The sequence below is a fragment of the Papaver somniferum genome, chromosome 3, assembly GCF_003573695.1.
Source record: "Papaver somniferum cultivar HN1 chromosome 3, ASM357369v1, whole genome shotgun sequence".
Taxonomy (NCBI): domain Eukaryota; kingdom Viridiplantae; phylum Streptophyta; class Magnoliopsida; order Ranunculales; family Papaveraceae; genus Papaver; species Papaver somniferum.
The window spans coordinates 18,078,213-18,099,493 of NC_039360.1; the positions used below are offsets into that span (position 1 = coordinate 18,078,213).

The 21,281-nt window shown below is 33.4% G+C and overlaps 1 protein-coding gene across 1 annotated transcript; it reads left to right on the top strand.

The window, feature by feature from the left end:
* Positions 1-20,264: 20,264 nt before the first annotated feature.
* Positions 20,265-21,095, top strand: LOC113359081 (uncharacterized mitochondrial protein AtMg00310-like). The gene has a single exon (XM_026602772.1). The coding sequence runs from the start codon at positions 20,265-20,267 to the stop codon at positions 21,093-21,095; it is 831 nt and encodes a 276-aa protein (XP_026458557.1).
* Positions 21,096-21,281: the final 186 nt, after the last annotated feature.

A 21,281-nucleotide genomic window follows, 5' to 3' on the forward strand; every position in this document is an offset into this window, starting at 1 on the left:
CATCAATTTTGGTTGACTGAAACGTTGTCTTTCCATGACCCTTGACCCAATACTTTGGATTTCCACGCGGATTGCTCTTAATTTTTCAACTGGGTAATGTTTATTTTGCTTCATGTTCATGTTTTTTTTTAGGACATCATTCATTTCTTACTTGCGGAAATGCGGGTTATATTATAATGAGTATAAGAAGAATAACATTACAACGGGAAAATCATGCTCAGGTCCCTCCCATGGGTAACCCATAATATTAGACCCTTAATTAATAGAAGTTTAAATCTAGGTCCCAAATTATTAAAAGATCTTGTTACCCTTATGCATATTGTCAAGCTCATGATTAAATAAAATTTAAATCTAAGCCCAAAATTATTAAATCTAGGCCTGAAATTATTAAAGTACAGTGCGAATGTGTAAACAGAAGATACACATGCATATGACATGTGTAACCAGAAGTTACACATTCTTATGACATGTGTAATGCAAAGTTACACTTGTATATATATGCAAAAAAAAGACATCAAAAAGAAAACACAAAAAAAATACAATTATTACTTTAATATTCATTTACAATAATTTCTTAACATGTGTAACTAGAAGTTACATACGCATCTGTAGTTGAGAGTTACATATGTGTCTATCTAGTATAACTGAGAGTTACTCATGCATCTGACTTGTGTATTCAGCGTCAACTCCATTTCCAACGAGACCATTACCACGTTTAAGCAATTAGCTTTTATGAAGTTATCTGAAACCTGAAATTATAACAACAAGAAATCAATATTTATAATATTAAAATGAACAGTACATACAACAATGTATATTCAGTTTCACATTCATCGGACTAGTGTAACTAGCAGTTACACATGCATCTGAATTGTGTAACTGAGAGTTACACATGCATATAACATGTGTAATTAGGAGTTACACATTCATATTGGTATGTGTACCCAAAATCAGTATGTGTAAGTAAAAGTTACAGGTCTAATTAGCATGTGTAACTCGAAATTACACATCTAATTAGCATGTTTAACTAGAAATTACATACCTAATTAGCTTGTGTAACTAGAAGTTACACATCTATTTAACTTGTGTAACTAGAAGTTACACATCTATTTAGCTTGTGTAACTAGAAGGTAAGCAACAATTATCCTATCTATGTAACTACTTTTTGGGCCTGAACCCTCCTATAAATGTAAATAGGAAAGCCACAGACTTATCCACTGTATGAATAAATAAGAACTTATTTATATTGGGTATCCTATAGCGGCAATATTTATTTAAAAAGATAAAATAACGACAAGCATCTGATGTATCACCTCATATTGTTGCGACAACTCTTTCTGGCCTCAATCTTCTTTTTGCTAAAAGTCATTTCGATAGCCTCGCCATCCTGTTCATCCACCCACATAAAATCTTTCTTATGCTTCCCAATGTCCAAAAAGTACTCCTTCCCTTCCTTGGACGTACTGGTTCCCAACCCCTGTAACAATAAGCATAACAGTCATGCAATGATCCAAGGCCAACCATAATTCACCAATACTGCATAAATCTAGTGCAAGCTATAAATTACTCAAGGAGTAGTACAATGAAACCTTGTAGTATTTGACATCCCAGCCCTTTCAACTCCCTCCCAAACTTTCCAAGGCGTCGAATAGAAGGAGATGACATTCTCTAATTCTCTCTATGAGTAACCTGAATAAGATGCGTTCAAAAACTGAAACTAGTTAGGATATATTTATCGTCTATCAATATTTAAAAATTCGATTTCATTGACAGAGCTATGACAAATTACATAGAATCAGAAGTGAAGTACACAAAATTGATCAATTCAGTCAAAGTAAATAGAATTCGTAACAAATAGATAAGTAATATATATGATGGTTCTGGTTTCTTCCTTTTCAACCACAGTCTCATTAGATTTCACACTGAATCTAGCAAAATCATCAACACATTCCTAGTGTAACTAAGAATTACACATGCATTTTCCTAGTGTAACTAAAAGTTACACATGCAAATTGGATGTGTAGACGCAAGTTACACATGCAAATCGGATGTGTAGACGCAAGTTACACATGAAAGAATAAGAGAAGATATTTCATAGTTCAGGAAGACATGCCACTATTAATACCTTTGTAAAATTTTATAAATAGGCATTTGGGCATAACGTCTCTCAAACAATGATAGTTAGTATCAGGCTTCGTCTTTGAGCAACAATTGACATGTGTAAATGAGATAAAAGCTAACATGCCACTATCAATCAACACAAGCACAACAATTCATCAAAAAATTGAATTGAATCCAACTGTACATATATACCTGGTTTGTAGAAACTGTATTCACCTATTCCCAAAATATTTTTCAATCCAATTGAAAAACACTTAATCAAAATGCACACCAAAAATTAAATGATCAAAAACAGACCAAGAACAACAAAAATTTGAATCATCAAAAAACAAATCTATAAATTCAAACAAATCAAAGATAAAAACAACAATAACAACAACACAAAATGTTAATAAATTGAAAGATACAAAACGACGGATTCATAAAATAGACCTGATGTTCTTCTTCCACAATAAAAAAACTAAAACACACATATGATAAAAAAGAAGAAGATCAAAATCTTGCTTCAAATAAGAGAAAGAAGAATGACGAATCCTGAACTAGTATGATTCAATCAAAATCTATCTTCAACCGAAGATCAAATCTGTCAAACATGCCATTAGAAAATCAAAACTGTGATAAAACTAAATCAAAAATGAAATTGAAGATAGAAATTAACAAGAACAACGAAAAATGAAATCAAAACAAATTTCGTTTTTTTTTCTCAAACAATGATGTTTCCAATTCTTCTCATAAATCAAAAAATCAAAAAATAAATCGAAATCGAGAGAAACAACCAAAATCAACGACAAACAAAAGTAAAACATCAAATTAAAACGTACCTAGATAATTTTTGTGTCTTCTTTTTCCTCTTTTCAGATCTATATAAAACTAAATCAATTTATTTCAGCTCCAGCAATGGATTGACGATTGATTACGTCGGTTCGTTTTAGAAGAAATAAATTGATCTGAAAACCCTAATATTCATCGCAGAGGCGAAAATTTATTCTTCAGTTTAATTTCATTGTGAGGTTTGATATGAAAACCCTAATATTCTTCAGAGCAGTTCTTCATAACAGAGAAGAGAGACAAAGAGAGAGAAAGTGAAAAGGGAAATGAAATCTTATAGTTAGTTTCATTGCATATAAATACTAAAGGGTAGTGTTGTCATTATTAAAATTCGGAATAATTAATTTTGGGCCAGATCTGAAGAAATTTTGATATTTTGGACCTAGTAGTAGCATCTTCTTAAAGTATGGAGTTGACAATGAAGGATCCATTTTGTTGGATTTCTATATGTTGACCTCATATAGTAGAGGGTTATAGTATTTTTCACTTACAAAATAATACACTACATTAGTTAAGAGAATTTAACTAGAGGAGAAATACGATTGTTTGTTATAGCAAAAAAAAAATGACTTTTTTTATCGCAAATGAGAAACTATGATGTGTTGGAGCACACTGAAAATGAAAAAAACAAAGACCACAAAGACCTCGCTAAATTTCTGGTTATTACTGATCTGCAATATTTACAATATGCATAATTTAGGTTTTATTTGCCAAGTTTAGTTATAGAAATGTAAAGGTACATGGGTTCTTACCAATTGACAAGGTAATCTGTTTCCGAATCACTTTGCGTTTTATTGCTGGCTTTACTCTTTTTAAACCATAGGGACCCTAAATTATCGAGTTGCTAATCCTAAGAGTTCAAAATTGCTGTTAGTTTCAAATGGAGACTCGAAAGACTTCTAATACTAATATTGTGGTTAGAACTCTCACTTATGAGTTTAGAGGTCCTACTAATACTGACATCCTAAATACAAATGCCCATGAAATGACTGCAAGTTCAGCAACCAAGTCCTTGGACTCCCCGTCTCGGCTAATTAGGGAACCAGCCACTGGAGTTGGTGGACCCAAAATTGTTTGTAGTCTCACAACTAACAAAAATTCTTTACGTACGGGGCGTCTAATACTATTTCCAACAGAGTATGGATTTTTTTTAGTGATACATAGGATTCTTAAATAGTAGGATCCTACAGATTAGAGGGACCAATTACTAAATAAGAAGGTGTTTAAGAAAATGTTATCTACATTTTTGGCTGCTCCTCCACGTTATATTTTTTTATTGATTTTCTTTTAATTCTAAGGGTTAAAATTTTCTAAGTTGAAGATGCTCTAAGTAGACAATTCAAATACAATCCTAATGTAGTACAAATAAGAACTGATAGAGGTGAAAGCAAAGTAGTTGCTGGAGATGAGGATAGAGTTTAAGTTCCGTCAGAAAGTTAATAAAATATAATTCTAGGATCAATATTTTAAAGATAAAAGTTGATAATAATAATATTGATTGAATAATTGAATGTTTACACTAAACAAGAAGGAATGACCTTGATAAAAGTTCACGGGAACCGACTAAATAGAAAAGAAAATGAAATCTAAGTAAACTAGGAAAGTAAAGAACTTGCAAACCAAGTAAGTTAAAACGGATTCTAGGGATCAACAATCATTTTTGATACAAACGTAAAGGGATCAACTATAATATTGACACGTTATGGGAAGATGCTCTACATCAGTCCCCTTCTTGAAAGAAACTCGTCCTCGAGTTAGCTAGTAAAAAATATCTTCATTATCTCCATACGTTGCTTTCCGCCTCGAGTTCTCATCATATAATATGAGTTCTTTTCTTCCATGAAAGTTGTAGATTTCACGTTTAACGGCTTACCACGATCAAACACAAGTTTCATAACTCTAGAGATCATAAATTGAAATATCCAAAAAATGTGTCTCAAAACATAATAAGAGTTGTGCTTAAATTTTCCTCGGGGCGACAAAAAATTCACGTCATCAGTGTCGGTAACGGAAAGTATGCCAGCAACGTCCACCATGAGTATAGCATGTGTATCTCCCAAGTTCTGAACTACACTTTCCAAAGCCCATTTAATTGTTTTATTCCTCAGCTGGTCTAAAAAATGGAATAGTATTCCCCAATCAAGTCTCCTAAATTCGACGTAACGCTTAGCTTCAACTGTATAATCTAGTAGGTGCTCAGCTAGTTCTTGTCTTACCGATGGTGACGTTTGGGGTCCAACTCTAACTATTTGAAGAAAAAAATATAATTACAGCATCTAGTTGAGAAATTCTTTCTCCTACTGCATAAGAACCAATAATAAGATGCTCAGCTAGTTCAAAATTTTCGTTACCCACATACCTGAACCAAGGTGTTGTATGTAAAACTGGTACAACACAGAAAGTCACAGTATACATGCCATACTTTTGTTTTGGAAGAAGAATACTTGTTTTGTTTAGCAGAAGGTTCATCCAATGTGGAGACAATGGAATGATAAGATCTTCTTCCACTATAGGTTGTTTAGTTTCCTTTGATGCCACCTTTCCTCTTTCATAGTAATTATCAACATCACTCAGAGAAACAAAACCAAAAAGAATAATTTGATTTCTATATGATGACAAATCAAATGTTGTCATCTCAGCTGTAGTGGATCCAATGGATGCAGCTTTGTCGAAATTCACGTGATTATCAAGACCTGCACCAACACTAAAGAATTCCTCGTCCATGGGGACGTTTACTCGTGCGCAGTTAATCCAAATTATTCATGTTCTTGCTATCGATGTACAACCAAAAGATAAATGAACGTTTCAAATGGAGTTATCAAAAATCACCAACCTTTGAGACGAAGAGGTGACAATTTCCTTAAGTTTTTGTCCTTCATTGAATACCTTCTGAAACTTTCCAGAGGGGTCTAACTGGGAAGTATTGACAACTAGCTCTTAATCGACAATACTATTATCGAACATAATAAATGGAAATTTTCCTCCAGGCTATGTAACTTGCTTAAAGTCTCGTTGTACCGTCAATCCTAATATTAATCTTCCAGTGGCAGTTGAGCCATGTATTGTATCTAGGTGCAAAAATCTATATCCAAGGTAAGATTTCCTCTTCGACCCTTTCTTCCAAGGTTGGTATGTCCACAAAAACTCCAGTAAAATGTACCTTATTCCAATAACGAAGAAGAGAATAATTTTCACAGCTTGCACTAGAATTGACGAAAAGCACTCAAAGAAATTAAAAAATATTGGAAAGTATTCCTTCAGGAAATTACCAGTTCGAAAGGTCACACTTCCTTGATCGACACAATGATTCTCCACGATATCTTTGTTATCACCATGTTCCAGGACACCGTAAGGAGAATCGTCCCTTCGAGAAATTTTTATAAGCGCGTAATCCAAGCAGCAACTTATATCGATCAAAGAACCATCAATGGGTACAAGTTTACGGCAATACTTGGTTTCATCAGTCCACCATACAATAGTTGCAAGGATACTAAAAATTGTGAAATGTATAGTTCCTGGCCATATTTGAGTAAAGAAAACTTCACCATCAGTTTTGATGAGAACCACCAGCTTCCATGGCAGCAAAGTAACGACTTTCCGGTGTATTGCGTAGTTAAAGAAGTCTGGGAAGCATAATTGAGCAAGCACGGCAAATTCCACGGCGCAGATGTCTACTAGAACACTTAATAGCTCTAAATCTTAGTAAGTACAAGCCGGCGATCTTTGATGCAAATATCCTGAGATGTTAATGCAAATTAAAACAAAGCGACACATAACTGGCTAAAAGGATCAATTAAGAAATCCTTCAGCTTACCGTCATACAATGTCTGTTTTGAATTGCCACGGTCAAAAACGAAAAGCATAATATGAACTCCATGCCAAACTTGAACCAGTAAGTATTCTCCATCATACTTAAGATTGAAAACACCATCTTTTAAGATATCGAAATTGTTGGAAAACGATTAATAAAAAAATATTTTTTTAAAATTTTAATAAAAAATTATAATTTATTGTTTTATTTTGTGAATGAAACTTTTTTAGTCCCACACCGTGGAGTTTCCAATTTTTAGTAGCTTTAAGAAACTATATAAACATTTTAGTCCCACATCGGGGAGTTTTTCTTCTTAAGTTGTATTTGTCAATTATATAAACAAATTCACTATTTTTGTAAAATCTATGAGAAAGGGGTTGCTCAATATTTAGAGGGACCCCCAAGGGAAAAAAATATTTTATATTGTTGTCTCAAGCGTTCGAGATTTTTCTTTATGGTTTTTTCGGAGTTGCCAAGCTCAAGTTGAGCATCTACTACATATGCTAGTAGTAGGTGTATTATGGTGTTTTATCCTGGAGATATCCGTCCTGTGAGGGATATAACATCACTCTTGAGTGTATCCGGGCGCTAATGTCTTAAGGGAAACGTGTTGAACACGTGACTCACTCTGTTTTTCCAAAGTTTTGCCTTGTCGCTGTTGCGGAGATATAGGGAACTCATTCGTTTCATCAAATCGATCACTTCCTTGTTTTTGATTATTGCACACAACAATCTTAAGACATTAGTATTTGTAATAATAAAAAAATGGTTGGTTGGTTTGTGAATCATGGATGTTAATTGTGGAGTGAAAAACAAAAACGAATTTTTGGTCAGCTGTAGAGTTTCGAGTTTATCTGTTAACCTAGAAGGAATTTCGATGAACCCTTTTGACACACAGTAGTAGACATCCTGATAGTTACCCACGTAAAATTTCAGAAATTTTGGAGTTGTAAAAGTATTTTTTTGATATTTTACGAAACTGAGAAACGTTCCTGAAAAATTCTGACGGGCAGAATTTTGTTGTTAACTAAAGTAGTTTTTATGGGGTAACCATGAGTTTTTTGATATGGTGGTTTAAACGAAGTTTATAAATCTAGATATTATCTTCAAAAATCATATTTTATCTGAACTAAGGTTTGTGAGATATGGTGTATTAGGTGATTGGGAAATTACCGTGTCCGTGGTCAGAGTATAAACGAAGTTGGTGACATGAAATTGAAAAGGAACATGGCTACCAGGCGCATGTGGATGAACACAAGTCTTCCAAAGCTGACAAAGGCGAGAACATCAAACACAACTCTAAGCATAGTCTTTATAATAAAGGTATGTTTCGTAAAACTGAACCGGCATTACTTTAATTAAGGGTGATTGTTATGTTTGTAAAATTCCTGGCCATACGGCAGTAAAGTGTAGACAACATAAAACCTTAATAAGTAGAAAGTTAATGCTAATTTAGTTGAAACAAAATGAACCATGATGTCGGAAGTTATTTTAATAACCAATGTGAGAGACTGGTGGGTGGACTCTGGAGCCACTAAGTATGTTTGTTGAAACAGAGACCTGTTCACCTCTTATTAGAGGATAAGGGATGTCGAGAAACTCTATATGAGTAACTCATCTGTGACAGAGGTTGCATAAAAGGGAAAGGTCGAGCATAATCTCATATCTGTAATATTCTCACACTGAATGAAGTTTTCATGTTCCGAGCATATGAAACAATATTGCATCTTGTTCTCTTGAAGATGGTAAAAGATTGAAGATCTTAATTAAATGTGGAAAACTTGTTATAACTAAGGGTATTGATTTTTTAGGCGACAATTATAGGACTTAGGGTCTATATAAGTTTGAAGGAAAATCTGATGAAGTGAACATAGTTGATTCTTGTGCTTTCTTTTGTGTGTCTTTGAATGTTTTGCATGGTAGACTTGGAACCGTAAAATTATAAGTTAATGTATAAACTGCCTAGCAGAGGCTTCGTACCCAAATTTAGTTTGGATCTTGAACACAAAAGTGAAATGAATATGCTATAAAATATTTTAGCACAAATGTTCATAGTAATTCTAATCCCTTAGAATCAATTCAGTTAGGCCTAGTTGACATGAGTTCAACCCAAAACTACTATGGTAAAAGATGGTTTATAACTTCCGAAGATGATTGTACGAGGTACTATCTTGTATAATTGCTTAGGGATAAGGATGATTCCTTAGAAGCCTTAAGATGTATAAAATTGAAGTTGATAACCAATTAGAATTTGAACATATTAATTGTATCCTTAAGGAGATCATAATTACCATGTTGATTAGTTCAGGATTACCTGCGGTCTTGTGGGAGGAGGAAGTCCTCTTAACTAGTATATCCTGAATATAGTACCCTTAAGGATCAGATGAAACTCCAGATGATTTATGGAAAGGTAGATGACCTTCTTATGAATATGTCAAAGTGTGGGGGTGTTTGACTAAGATTGTCATTCCTCTTCCTAGAAGAACTAGATAGAAACCAAAAATGGTGATTGTGTCTTCATATAAGGTATGCTGAGTATACTTCTACATATAGACTTTTGGTTGTATGTTCTGATTTTTCATACTTTTGGTGTGATTTTTCTGACTTTGTTGTGAATACTATTACATAATCTAGGGATGCTGAATTCTTTGAACATGTTTATTCTTAAACTTGTACCTCATTAGAGATGTGTTGTTGATCCCCTAAATTTATTTTCAAATAGTCAGAATTTATCTTAAAGGAAGATGAAGTTAAGGTTGAGCCTAAGAGAAGTAAAACAATTAGACTTGAGACTTCTTATGAAGCCGACTTCATAACATGCCTAGCGTAGTCTAAGCCCTGGACTTGTAAAGAAGCCTTGATATCTACTGAAACCCCATTCTGGTAAGAAGCTTCATTTAGTGAAATGGACTCAGTCCGTCGGAACCTGACTTGGGAGGTTTATAGTTTACCTCCAGAGAGTAAGACCATGAGATGTAAATGAGTCTTTAAGAGGAAACATTAGGTATATGGAACTGTAGAAAAATATTTGGCTAAGTTGGTAGCTAAAGGCTATAAACTAAAAGATGGTGTATATTTCCTTGATTCGTCTGTTTGACAAGCAGTTTTCATCTCTTCCTCACAAATTGATATCACGGTTGAAGATGAAACCTCTTGAGTTGAAAATGAATCATTAGACTCCTGTGAATAATAAAAAATCTCTTCAAACTGATTTCTTTATCCTTATGAGAAGTTGATTCAATACGGTTCATGCCAACAAAAGTAATCTTTATAACTGGTTCAAACGAAACCTCATGGAACTGTTTGAAACATTCCATAAGATCATTAAAACCTGATCTACGTTTATATTCTCGTTTAGCTTCATCCCTTTCACTTTTAGCGATAGTAATCAGATAATCTTCAAGCTTCTCCAATCTTTGCTTTTCATCTTCTCCGACACAATAAAGTCTATTTAGTTTCCTTTCTTCTTCTTCTTCTGCTTTACGAGAAACCAAACAACGAAGCTTCATTGTTTCTCGTTATATTTTTGAATATTTATTGATAATTCTAGTCTACAATGCAGAAGATCTTCCATATTAATTTTTTTCATGATCAAAAACGAGAATACGAGATTTTTTATTTTTTTATTAGGATTTTGAGTTGCGGAAGCGATCATGGATCGGTTTCTAGATAAAAATCTAAGAACTCTATATCTGATATCAACTAAATAAGAATTGATAGAGTTGAAAGCAAACTAGTTGCCGGGATGAGGATAGATTTTAAGTTCCGTCAGAAACTTAATAATCTGATTTTAGGATCAAGATTAATAATAATAATATTGGTTGAATAATTGAATAATTGAATGCTTCCTCTAAACAAGAAGGAATTGCCTTTATATAGGTTCACAGGAACCGACTAAACATAAAAAAAAAGAAAATCTAAGTAAACTTGGAAAGTAAAAAACTTACAAACTAAGTAAGCTAAAACAGATTCTAGGGATCAACAATCATTGTTGATACAAACATAAAAACATCAACTGTAATAGTTTACACGTTATAGGAAGATGTCCTACATCAAATCCTCTCATATAACTTCCAAGTGTGAGCCCAAAAATTGTTCCCTACTAATCTAAGGTGAAGGGGTTGTTTATTGGATTGTTTTAAAGGGCGGTCAGTTTAGAAGCGTTGCACAACTAATTGGATCAAATGCGATCTCCTACATAGGAAAGAAACATTTAATGTCGCAACTCCTGGTACTCAACTTGTTTAGAGCATTTTCTTTTTGATTAGTGAACGAGATCATGTTTGCTTGCTTAGGTTCGGATTCATGTTTGTTCATGTTTTTCTTCTTGGATACCATCTGATACTAATTTTCAATAATGCAAGAACATTGTAACTTATGAGCGCATATAGGAATAATTCAATTGTACATATATTTACTTTATAATAGCAAACTCGGTTTATTAGGTTCTTTATTAGTTGAAAAAATTTAGACAATGAGAAGAAATATTGGAGCCATTCTTTTTTAAAACGTGACAATATGAGATATTGGAGTACATTAAAAAGGTACCTGAGTACATCATCATGTTGTATTTCTGAAGTATTTCTGCTGTATTTTTTGGAATGAGCCGTCGGAGGGAAAACACTGGAGGGAATAATACAAATACAATTACTCTTCATGTGCATAATAAGTATTATCGCAAGTTCCTATAGACTTACAGGGGGAGACAACAACAAGTTTTTATCTGAATTGCACATATGTATCACGATAGTTCATCTAATTTAATTGATAACTGCTTATGTTTGCCATGATAAAACTACACGAGTTATCTCACCATTATTTAAGAAAATTTAAATAGAGAAGAAATACGAGAATTTGTTACTGCAAAACAGAAAAGATGAGATATCCGAATATGCTAAAAAAATGAAGTCCAGGAACTCCTAGCGGGTCAGGGCGCTAGTATTTAGGATTTCAAAAATTTCTTCTTATAATCGGTTAAAAACATTTTTTCTGCTTCCTTTTTATTCCCATCCTTTTTCGATATTCATTGTATCTTCATCTTCAAAAAATTTAAGGTTCATGATTATCCCCAAAAGAATCTCATGGTTTGAATAGAATTATTATTAAGTTTTATACCGCATTTTTGTTTATTCAAGAAGAGTTTGTGCCACTAAATTTGGCTCATGCAGAGATATGTTCTGCACCACCAAAGATCAACCGAAACGAAAAACTTTCCAAATTTGGGAAAAAATGAGATTCGTCATTACGTTGTAGCTAGGTTACAAGGTAACTTTGAGCCACCACAGCACAGAGACTTGTAGAAATTAACGATTAGTCCCAAAATTGGTGGGTTTCAGACAGTCTAGTCCTGTCCCTTCAAGCCTAGTACTAGGATGTCTAAATTTACAAAATTTAGGATGAGTCCGTCCATTCCTGAACGATTCAGTCCAAAATCATCTTCTATTGTGACGAAAATACCCATCTGCTACTTCTTGAATGGATATCCATCTTCTTCTATTTCCATTCTTTTTATTTCATCTAATGGAAACAACTTCCCGAGCGAAGAAAAAATCAGGAAATCCAATCTCTGTTTCTTAGTGAATATACAATCACCAAACCTAAATATGATAATCAAAGAAAACTTCGATTCAGTTTGATAAACTTAAATCGTCTATCAACGCGCGGTTCATTTTTCCCAAGATTGACTCGAAATTTGGATGGAAAGTTGAAGAAAAATTCGATTACAGAAATATTGATTTCATCTTCTAAAGCGATTTGAAAGATAAGTTGCATCTGTGCTTATCGTTTAGTTTGATATCCATTGTTAAATTATTATTGATTTTAAGAACTTTTAACGGTTTTAAAAACCTAATTATTTTGATTTAAGTTCGAAATTTTTATTCGATTAATGATTATATAAGAGTTTAGATATATAATCACGACGTCATGGTAATATACCTGTTCATAGAATTTATGTGTTCTTAACCTGTTTCCGAAAAGGGAGACCATCTGAAGATTCTGAGCGTCTTTTTTTTTCTTGTTACGTAGCATATGTTTTGCTCACGCAGCTGGATTATGCTAGCAGATGCAAACAAAAAGCATATCTCGAACACACATAAGTGGTTTCTTGCACACACTTTATTTAGTTTATTTGACGAATGAAATGGATTGAAGAGCTTAGTACTAATTTGAATTTATGATGTTACCGGAGCAGGGGAATGACATACATGCACAATGAGCCAAACTTCATAATTCACCAAGATCTGAAGCCAAGGTAGGTTGGTGCCTTCAACGGTATCTAGGGTAAACATTTTAAAAAAAAATTCATTACTTTTAGTCTTTATGTTCTCTTGAATTTTATTGGCTTTCACGAATGTCTTCTTAGTCAAATCCAATCTAAATTCCTGCATTATTAGCATTATCACTTTCCAATTTTACTCAAATTATAAATTGTCAACGTGTGTTGCATATGTTTATATATTTATACACATGTTGTATATTAATGTGTACAAAATTATACACATCTTTGATTTTTTTAGGTTGTTATTTTTTATTTTTTGAGACTTGGAAATGTTTTGTTTAAGATCAATCGGAGTAAGAGATGATAACAGAGGTAAAGAGATCGTGTCTGCAAGATGGATTTCTGAACCAATTGAAATTCTAAAGAGGCTTTGAATTTTTTCCGGTGAGATTTCGATTTTTAGATCTTATTTTTTCGATTATTATATCTTAATTCTTAGCAATCCATATCCTTAAATTATTTGAAAAAGCTGCTATCGTATTTTTTCGGTATATAGATAGGATCTCAATATTGATTAAGACATCAAGTAGTTATGCCACAGCTGTACTGGACTTGCAAAACTGAAACAAAGGGAGTAGCTTTTCACTGGGAACCTAATGTGTGTTCAGCTTATCATGTCCTTTTTTAGTTGTAGTGGAGATGATAAGTAACTAGTATTTGCCGTCTCCACGTTATCACGTTTGGGTTCAATTGATGTATGGGAGGAGAACTTGGATGGTTCGAAGTTGTGTATTTATAAGAAAGAACCAAGAAAATCCAAGATACTGACCCTTTCCAAGAACTCCAATTTTAGATTTTCATTATGATATTTATTGATTAAACCATTTTTATGAACACACTCATCGAGTCATTTTGCTTTGAATTTGAATGAGTCGTTGTGCTTTGAATTTGAATGTCAAAATTCTGATGAGGACTGAGTTCATGGACTTTGTCTTCCAACGCACAAGATTACTACTATGTAAATGACCCTATACGAAGCTATATGGTCAGAAATTATATAACTGAAACATGTGCACTCTAATGTACACCGTCCATGTAGTTTGCAATCCTCAATTTATACATGTGTACTTTTTCGTACACCATGTAAGTATATTCCAATCTTCTGTTTATATAGCATGTGTACTTTATCGTACACTATACATGTAATTTAGATCTTTGGTTTTTCATCTATGTGGTGTTTGATTTCGTGACTTTTTGATTAAGATGATTGATCTCTATATAGCAGGTGCAGATTATTGTGTGCTCTATACTTGTAAAGAGAAATCTGCAGACGTTACTTAAGATGTGCAACGAACGACATGGAAAATCATTGATCTAGGTGAGCATGTCTTCTTTTTTTAATCAGTAACTAGGGTGTACGAAGTTGTGCACATGTGAGAAAATAACACGTAGTTGGTTACGGAGGTTCTTAATAGTGTTTTCGCATATATTATTTTGTGGATATTCAAATGGTTGTCGCATTGTTGGTGAGAGTAATCAGGGTCACAGAGTTATACACATGTTTATTTTTAATGTATATATACTTATACACATATTAATTCCTAATGTGTACATAGTTGTACACCTGTTGATTGTTAAAGTGTATATAATTATACACATGTTGATTGTTAACACGTACATAATTATACAATGTAGATTGTTGATGTGTACGTAGTTGTACACGTGCTAATTATATCATACCCTGGTGCACCTTTGGCATCAATTCTTTTTTCTTTTTATGCATTTCATTTAGGGACTCATAAACTCAAAATGGTAGTGCGACCAAGCCTATCACAAGGTTTGTGGAGGTTGATGGTTCAAATCCATCTGAGTTTTCATATATTATGTTTATACAATATGGGTAGCTGTGTACATACTAGTGCACCTGTATAAATCCAATGAAATAGATTAGTTTGTAGGAGAAAATTGTTGTTTGTTCTATGTTTTGTATGGGTGTACATATATGTGCACAAGTGTATTTTCCATGAAATATAGGTCGATGTGTGGGTATGAATTGTTGATTTTATATGTGAATGTTATGTGGGGTGCATCTATGTAATTCCAGTGAAAAAGTAAGTTTGTGTGTGGTTATGAATGATCAAATTTATGTATGCATGGAGAGGTGTACAAATATGTACGCGCATGTAATTTCGATGAAAAAGAAGGTTAGGTGTGGTCATGAGTGATCATTTTTATGCATGTTTTGCAGGGGTGTACATATTGATGCACAAGTGTATTTTTCCATGAAAAAGTAAATTTGTATGTGGTTATGATAAATGGCTTCATGAATGTTTTGCAGGGGTGTGCATATTGATGCACCAGTATAATTTTCTTGAAAAAGTTGGTTTGAGAGTGGATATGAATGACCAATTTCATCCATGGTTTTTTGGTATATACAAAGTGGTGTACATGTGAAAAACTGATTGCATAAACTTTTAAAAGTTTCTTGCAGGTGCACTTTTTTGTACACATCAAATAATGGAATGAAAATTATTTTTTTTTAAAAGTGAATATTATATAGTCATATGGATACTCTTTTTGTAGCTATCGAAAAGAGCTTTTCGAATATATAAAGTTTGTGAATTTTGGATAAGGTGTTCGAAAGATAAATCGTTTAAAATTATTTTTATATTATTTAAAACTGTTGACGTCATCATAGACTAAACTGAAAATATTTGGACTAAATTGTAATATTAAGGGTTATTAGTGTACTTTCCATATATTTGGATTAATTTGTACCTAGTTGAATGGGTGTGGACTAACTAGTATATTTGGATGGGATTTTGGACTAAACCGTATTTTTCCCCAGAGACTTCCACCTCCCGATCTCAATTTTGGATCAGTCGGAAAAATTTGGGTCAGTGGTCAAAACCATTTTTAACCACATTAATTGCTACATTTGATTTATTGGGTGACTAAACAACATATACTCCATGTTAGACATGTGTAAACGAAGTCTAACAAAACCAAGGACGGTATGATCATTTACGTTACAATTAGAACTTAAAGAAACCTAGTTAAAGTGTCAAACTGTTCTCCTCAAACTTCGCCTCTTTCGGCCTTTTAAGAGAGAGAAACTATGCAAATCGGGCGATTAAATGAGTTAGCTCATTTCAAAAATCGGTCTTCAAATCTGGATTTCTGCATTCTTCTGATGCAATCTGCTTCATGATTTTCAAGTTTTCTCTTTATTCTTTACTTTCATTTGGATTTCTTATTAGTATGATTTCTGTTTTTCCATTAATGGTTGTGTAACTCATATAATGGTTTTTATCTTCAAAGTATATTTTAAAACTAGTCATAATCCTTACCCTCTCTTAATCAGTGATATCAGTTTTTCTAAACTTTCAAATCTCTAATGGAAAACTAATTTTTTTCCTGCAGGTCTCCAGACTTTTTTGTGGATCCAGTGGTGGTCAATGTTCAACATGTGGAATTCATCTGAATCAATAACAGTGGTGTTGAAGATAATGTTTTAACAAGAAGTGGTGTTAACCATCAAGTCTGTGATGGTTCATATTAGTAGTAGCAGTCTAGGTTTGATCCTAGACAAGAATCCAATAGGAACCCAGAATTTCTTACATCCAAACCAGATTAATCACAGTAATTTTCATCTTCTCCATGGATTTCAAATTCAAAATTTTCCCTCGTCAGAATTACGCAAGAACAACAGTAATTTTAGGGATAATTATTATACTTCCATATTTAGAGATTATTATACATCTCATAATATTTTCTTTCAACCATCTATTGAGGGTAAATTGCTGGATATGCGTTATATGGTTAGCAAAAAAAGGAAAGATAGTACAAACCCTAGAATTCATAGTTGGAATATATATTCAGAGAAGTACCTTTCAATAATCACTCAATTCTCTAAACAGTATTCTTAATAGTTGGAGAAGGAAAATCTATCTATACAATGGATCAATCTTCTGAGAATCGTATTAATCAGCTATCAAGGCAATTAAGGAAAGCAACAATTGAACTTCCAGAGAGAAGAAGAGGTTCTCAACAAACTGTGAATGTAGCAGCTGAGGAATGGTCTGTTGGTATTTTGGGGAAACTGTTATGGAGGCATAAGATAGATATGAGAATTATTAGAGAAGAAATCAATTTTCTCTAGAGAAAATATCGTAAGAAACAGATCCGAGTTATGGGTCCTAATCTTATGTTGGTAAGATTAAACTCTGAAGAAGAAAGAGATGAAGTTATTCAGAATGGTCCTTGGCTAGTTGGAGAAGCTCTTTTTGCAGTTCAAAAGTATACCAATGGTGTCCCTATTCGAGACTACAAGTTCACTTATCAGGTTTTCATTTTACAGTTCAAGTACTTAAAACTGGAACACCTAAATAGTGCGGTAGTTGATGAAGCAATAAGCTTTCTGGGAAGGAAGATCTTTACAATCCCTACAAACCGCAGGCCAAGATATGGCAACACTGTTAAAGCAAGAATGGAGATAAAACTGAATGAACCTCTTCATCGTGGAGGCTGGTGGAACACAATGTCAGGAGAAAAAGTACGGATTCGATATCACTAGGAGCTGCAACCTAAAAAGATATGTGACAAATGTTTTGTTTTAGATCATGATGATAGAAAATGTGAGGAATGGTCTTATCTTCTTTATCTAGATCATCTGACAGAAGATGAATATGAAGCTCATCTAAAGGAAGAACAAGATGTTGTTGAAGATGCTACTGAACAAGATATGGAAGATGATGTAATGGATGAAATGGGTACGGATGATCCGAATGGAGAAGAAGGAGATGCAGGGAGACAGTCCAAGAGAATGAGAAACTCTGTTCTCAATGAAAATCCTTCTATGAACCCACATAATATTCATATTAAACCACCCATGGTTTCTGTCACTACTACTACTAATATGGATCACCATGGACATTCAATGATGGAAACAAATGATTCAGTGACACCCAATGTTGAAACCACAAATGCAAGTCAAGGAGATATTATGCAGGTATTTCTTAAAACTTGTTCACATAAAATCACTTTACTGTTAGTTTTAAATATAGGATTTATTATAGATATAATTTGTCTTCCACCATGAAAATTCTTGCTTGGAATGTCCAAGGCATAGCAAAAAAATTCACTAAAGATCAACTTTTAATTTTAATTCAAGCTCAATCGCCTGATTTTTTGTTTCTCTCTGAAACTAAAATTGACCAAGGAAAAATGATTCAGCTAGCTAAATCCTTGAACTATTGCAGTTATATCTCCATTGATAGAGTATGACTTGCTGGTGGATTACTGTTAATGTGGAAGGATGGTATAAAATGTGAAATTCAAGAAGTGTCTCATAATATGATTCATGTTGTTGACAATTTACATGTAGCCAAACCTGATGTTTTCGTTACTTTCATGTATAGTTCTACATACTTTGATAAGAAGAAAGAACAATGGGAGATTATGAAGAGAATTAAGGAGAACATAGTTCAACCCTGGCTTATCATAGGAGACCTTAATGTTCACCTGCATGATATAGCCTCCGCTTATAGTGTTTCTATGGAAGATAAATATGTGAAAAATGAAATAAATGAATGTTTCCATATGGATCTGGGATATGTTAGTAGAAACTATACTTGGTCTAGTAATAATTTTGGAATAGGTGTTAAAAAATCTAGAATACATGGCTTTAGGAAATCATTCCTGGTGCAATAATTTTTCTAGTGCTATACTCTACCATCTTGTTCAAGCTGGTTCTGACCATTGCCCCATTATGTTGCAAACTGATCATGCTAGGAGCAACCTTTGGAGACCTTTTAAGTTCTATATTTAATGTGGCTTAAGCATAATACTTTTAAGTATCAACTAGAAACAACCTGGAATTATATTGCTAGCGGTTCCCCTGCTTATCAACTCTCTAGTAAGCATCAGGAAACTAGAAAAAGGCTTTCTCAGTGGAATCGAATAGAATTTGGTGATACAGATAGGAATATTAGTAAACTGCAGGAACAACTTTTAGTTGCTCAAAATCAACCTTATTCTAATACCCAGCATGACAATCTTTTAGAAATAAATAAGAACTTGGAATTCTGTTTTGGTATTAAAACTGATTTTTATAAGCAAAAATCTGGTGATAAATACATTCTAGAAGCTGATAACAATTCAAGATATTTTCATACTCTTTCTAATAGGAGGATGGTTAGGAAAAATATTGATTGTCTTTTTGATGTTATTGATAATTGTTTTGATAGTAGAGAGGATATTGCTAGGATTTTGGTTACTCACTTCAGTTCAGTTAGTTGCTCCACTAATATGAAAATTCCTGAGCATCTGTTTGATATTGTCCCTACTATTATTAATGAGAATGATTCTGCTGATAGTTTTTCTAGAATTCCAACAGATAAAGAAATTCTTGATACTGTTAAAAGTATGCCTGCTTGGAGTTCTCCAGGTCCTGATGGATTTTAAGCAGGCTTCTACCAATCAAATTGGAGTATTGTAGGAAAAGATTTTGTGCAAGCTGTACAAAGTTTTTTCTTAACAGGTCACATGTCTAGAGAATTCAATAAGACCTATCTCTCCTTGATTCCCAAAGGTGACACATCTAAGTATGCTATTGATTTTAGGCCTATTGGCTTGTGTAATACAGTCTACAAAGTTATTTCTAAAATCATTGCAAATATAATTAAACCTCATCTTAAGCATATTATTTCTCCTTTTCAAGATGCTTTTATGCCAGGTAGAATTATTCATGATAATATAATCATAGCTCATGAGATGATCCATATAATGAAACATAAGGAAGGTTATAGTGGTACCATGACTTTAAAACTAGATCTTTCTAAGGTTTTTGACAGACTTGAATGGCCATTTCTTCTAGGAATGCTTAAGAAAATTGGCTTCCCTGAAAAGTTTTGTAAGCTAATTGAGCAATGTATTAGTCCTACTAGGATTTGTATCCTTCTTAATGGCTCTCCTACAGAGAATTATTGTCCTAGTAGAGGACTAAGATAAGGGGATCCTTTATCCCCTTATCTTTTCATTATAGCCATGGATTATCTTTCTAGATTGCTTATAAATGCTACTACTAATCATGTGATCTCAGGGGTAAAAGCTTCTAGAAATGAACCAAGTATAACTCACATTTTATTTGCAGATGACATATTAATCTTCACTAAGGAATATATACATAATGTGACAGGTATTCTGGATGTGCTTGCAAATTTTGGTATGTACTTTGGTTAACTGCTCAATTTTGACAAATCAAGTGTCTATTTTAGTAAGAACATGAGTCCAGATAACAAAACTACCCTAGATAATGTCCTTAGAATGACTGAAATGAAGGACTCAGATAAGTACTTAGGAGTCACTTTGTTAATGGGAAGGGATAAAACTAAAGCTTTGAAACCTATTCTTCAGTCTTTTGGTTCTAGGCTCAAAAACTGGAAAGGTAAAACCATGAATCACTCTGCTAGAACAACTATGGTGAAACATGTGCTAAACACTCTTCCTTCCCACCAAATGGGTAGTTTTAGAATACCTAAAACTATGATATCTCAAATGGAAACTTTACAAAGACAATTCTGGTGGGGAAAAGAAAAAGGTATTTTCTTTATAGGCTGGAATAAGCTCATGATACGTAAAGCTTTGGGAGGCTTAGGTTTTAGGAATTTAGAACACTTTAATACTGCTCTTCTAGATAAAGTAGCTTGGAGAACTTGTAATGATGAGGATTATCTATGTTTCACAATTCTTAAAGCTAAGTATGCTAAAAATGATAACTTTCTGCATTTAGAAAAACTTCAAGATGACTGCTCTTGGTTATGGAGAAGTATCTACTCTGGATTAGAGATCATTAAACAGCACACAATTTGGGTTGTTAGATGTGGTACTAAGATTAGCATTTGGCTAGATTGTTGGGTTATAGGACTTAATAGCCCACCTGTTCCGATTGTAGGATCATCTAGTTATAATAATTTTAACTTAGCTTGTGATTTATATTTGCCAGGCACAAGAGAGTGGAATATAAACACCATTAATACTTTGTTTTCCCAAGATGTTGTAAACCTGATCCTAAATATGCAGATTCCAAATTCTGGAGAAGACTTTATCATTTGAAAGCCTGAGAGAAAAGGGAAATTTTCTGTCAAGAGTGCATATAATACTATCTGCACAAATGACGTAAATAATATTGTTGCTTGGGACACTACCCCCAGAGAGTTTTGGTCAAATCTTTGGCACTGTAAGACTCCCCATAGAGTTCAGCTTTTCATATGGAAGTTCACGAAAGATATTTTCCCTGTT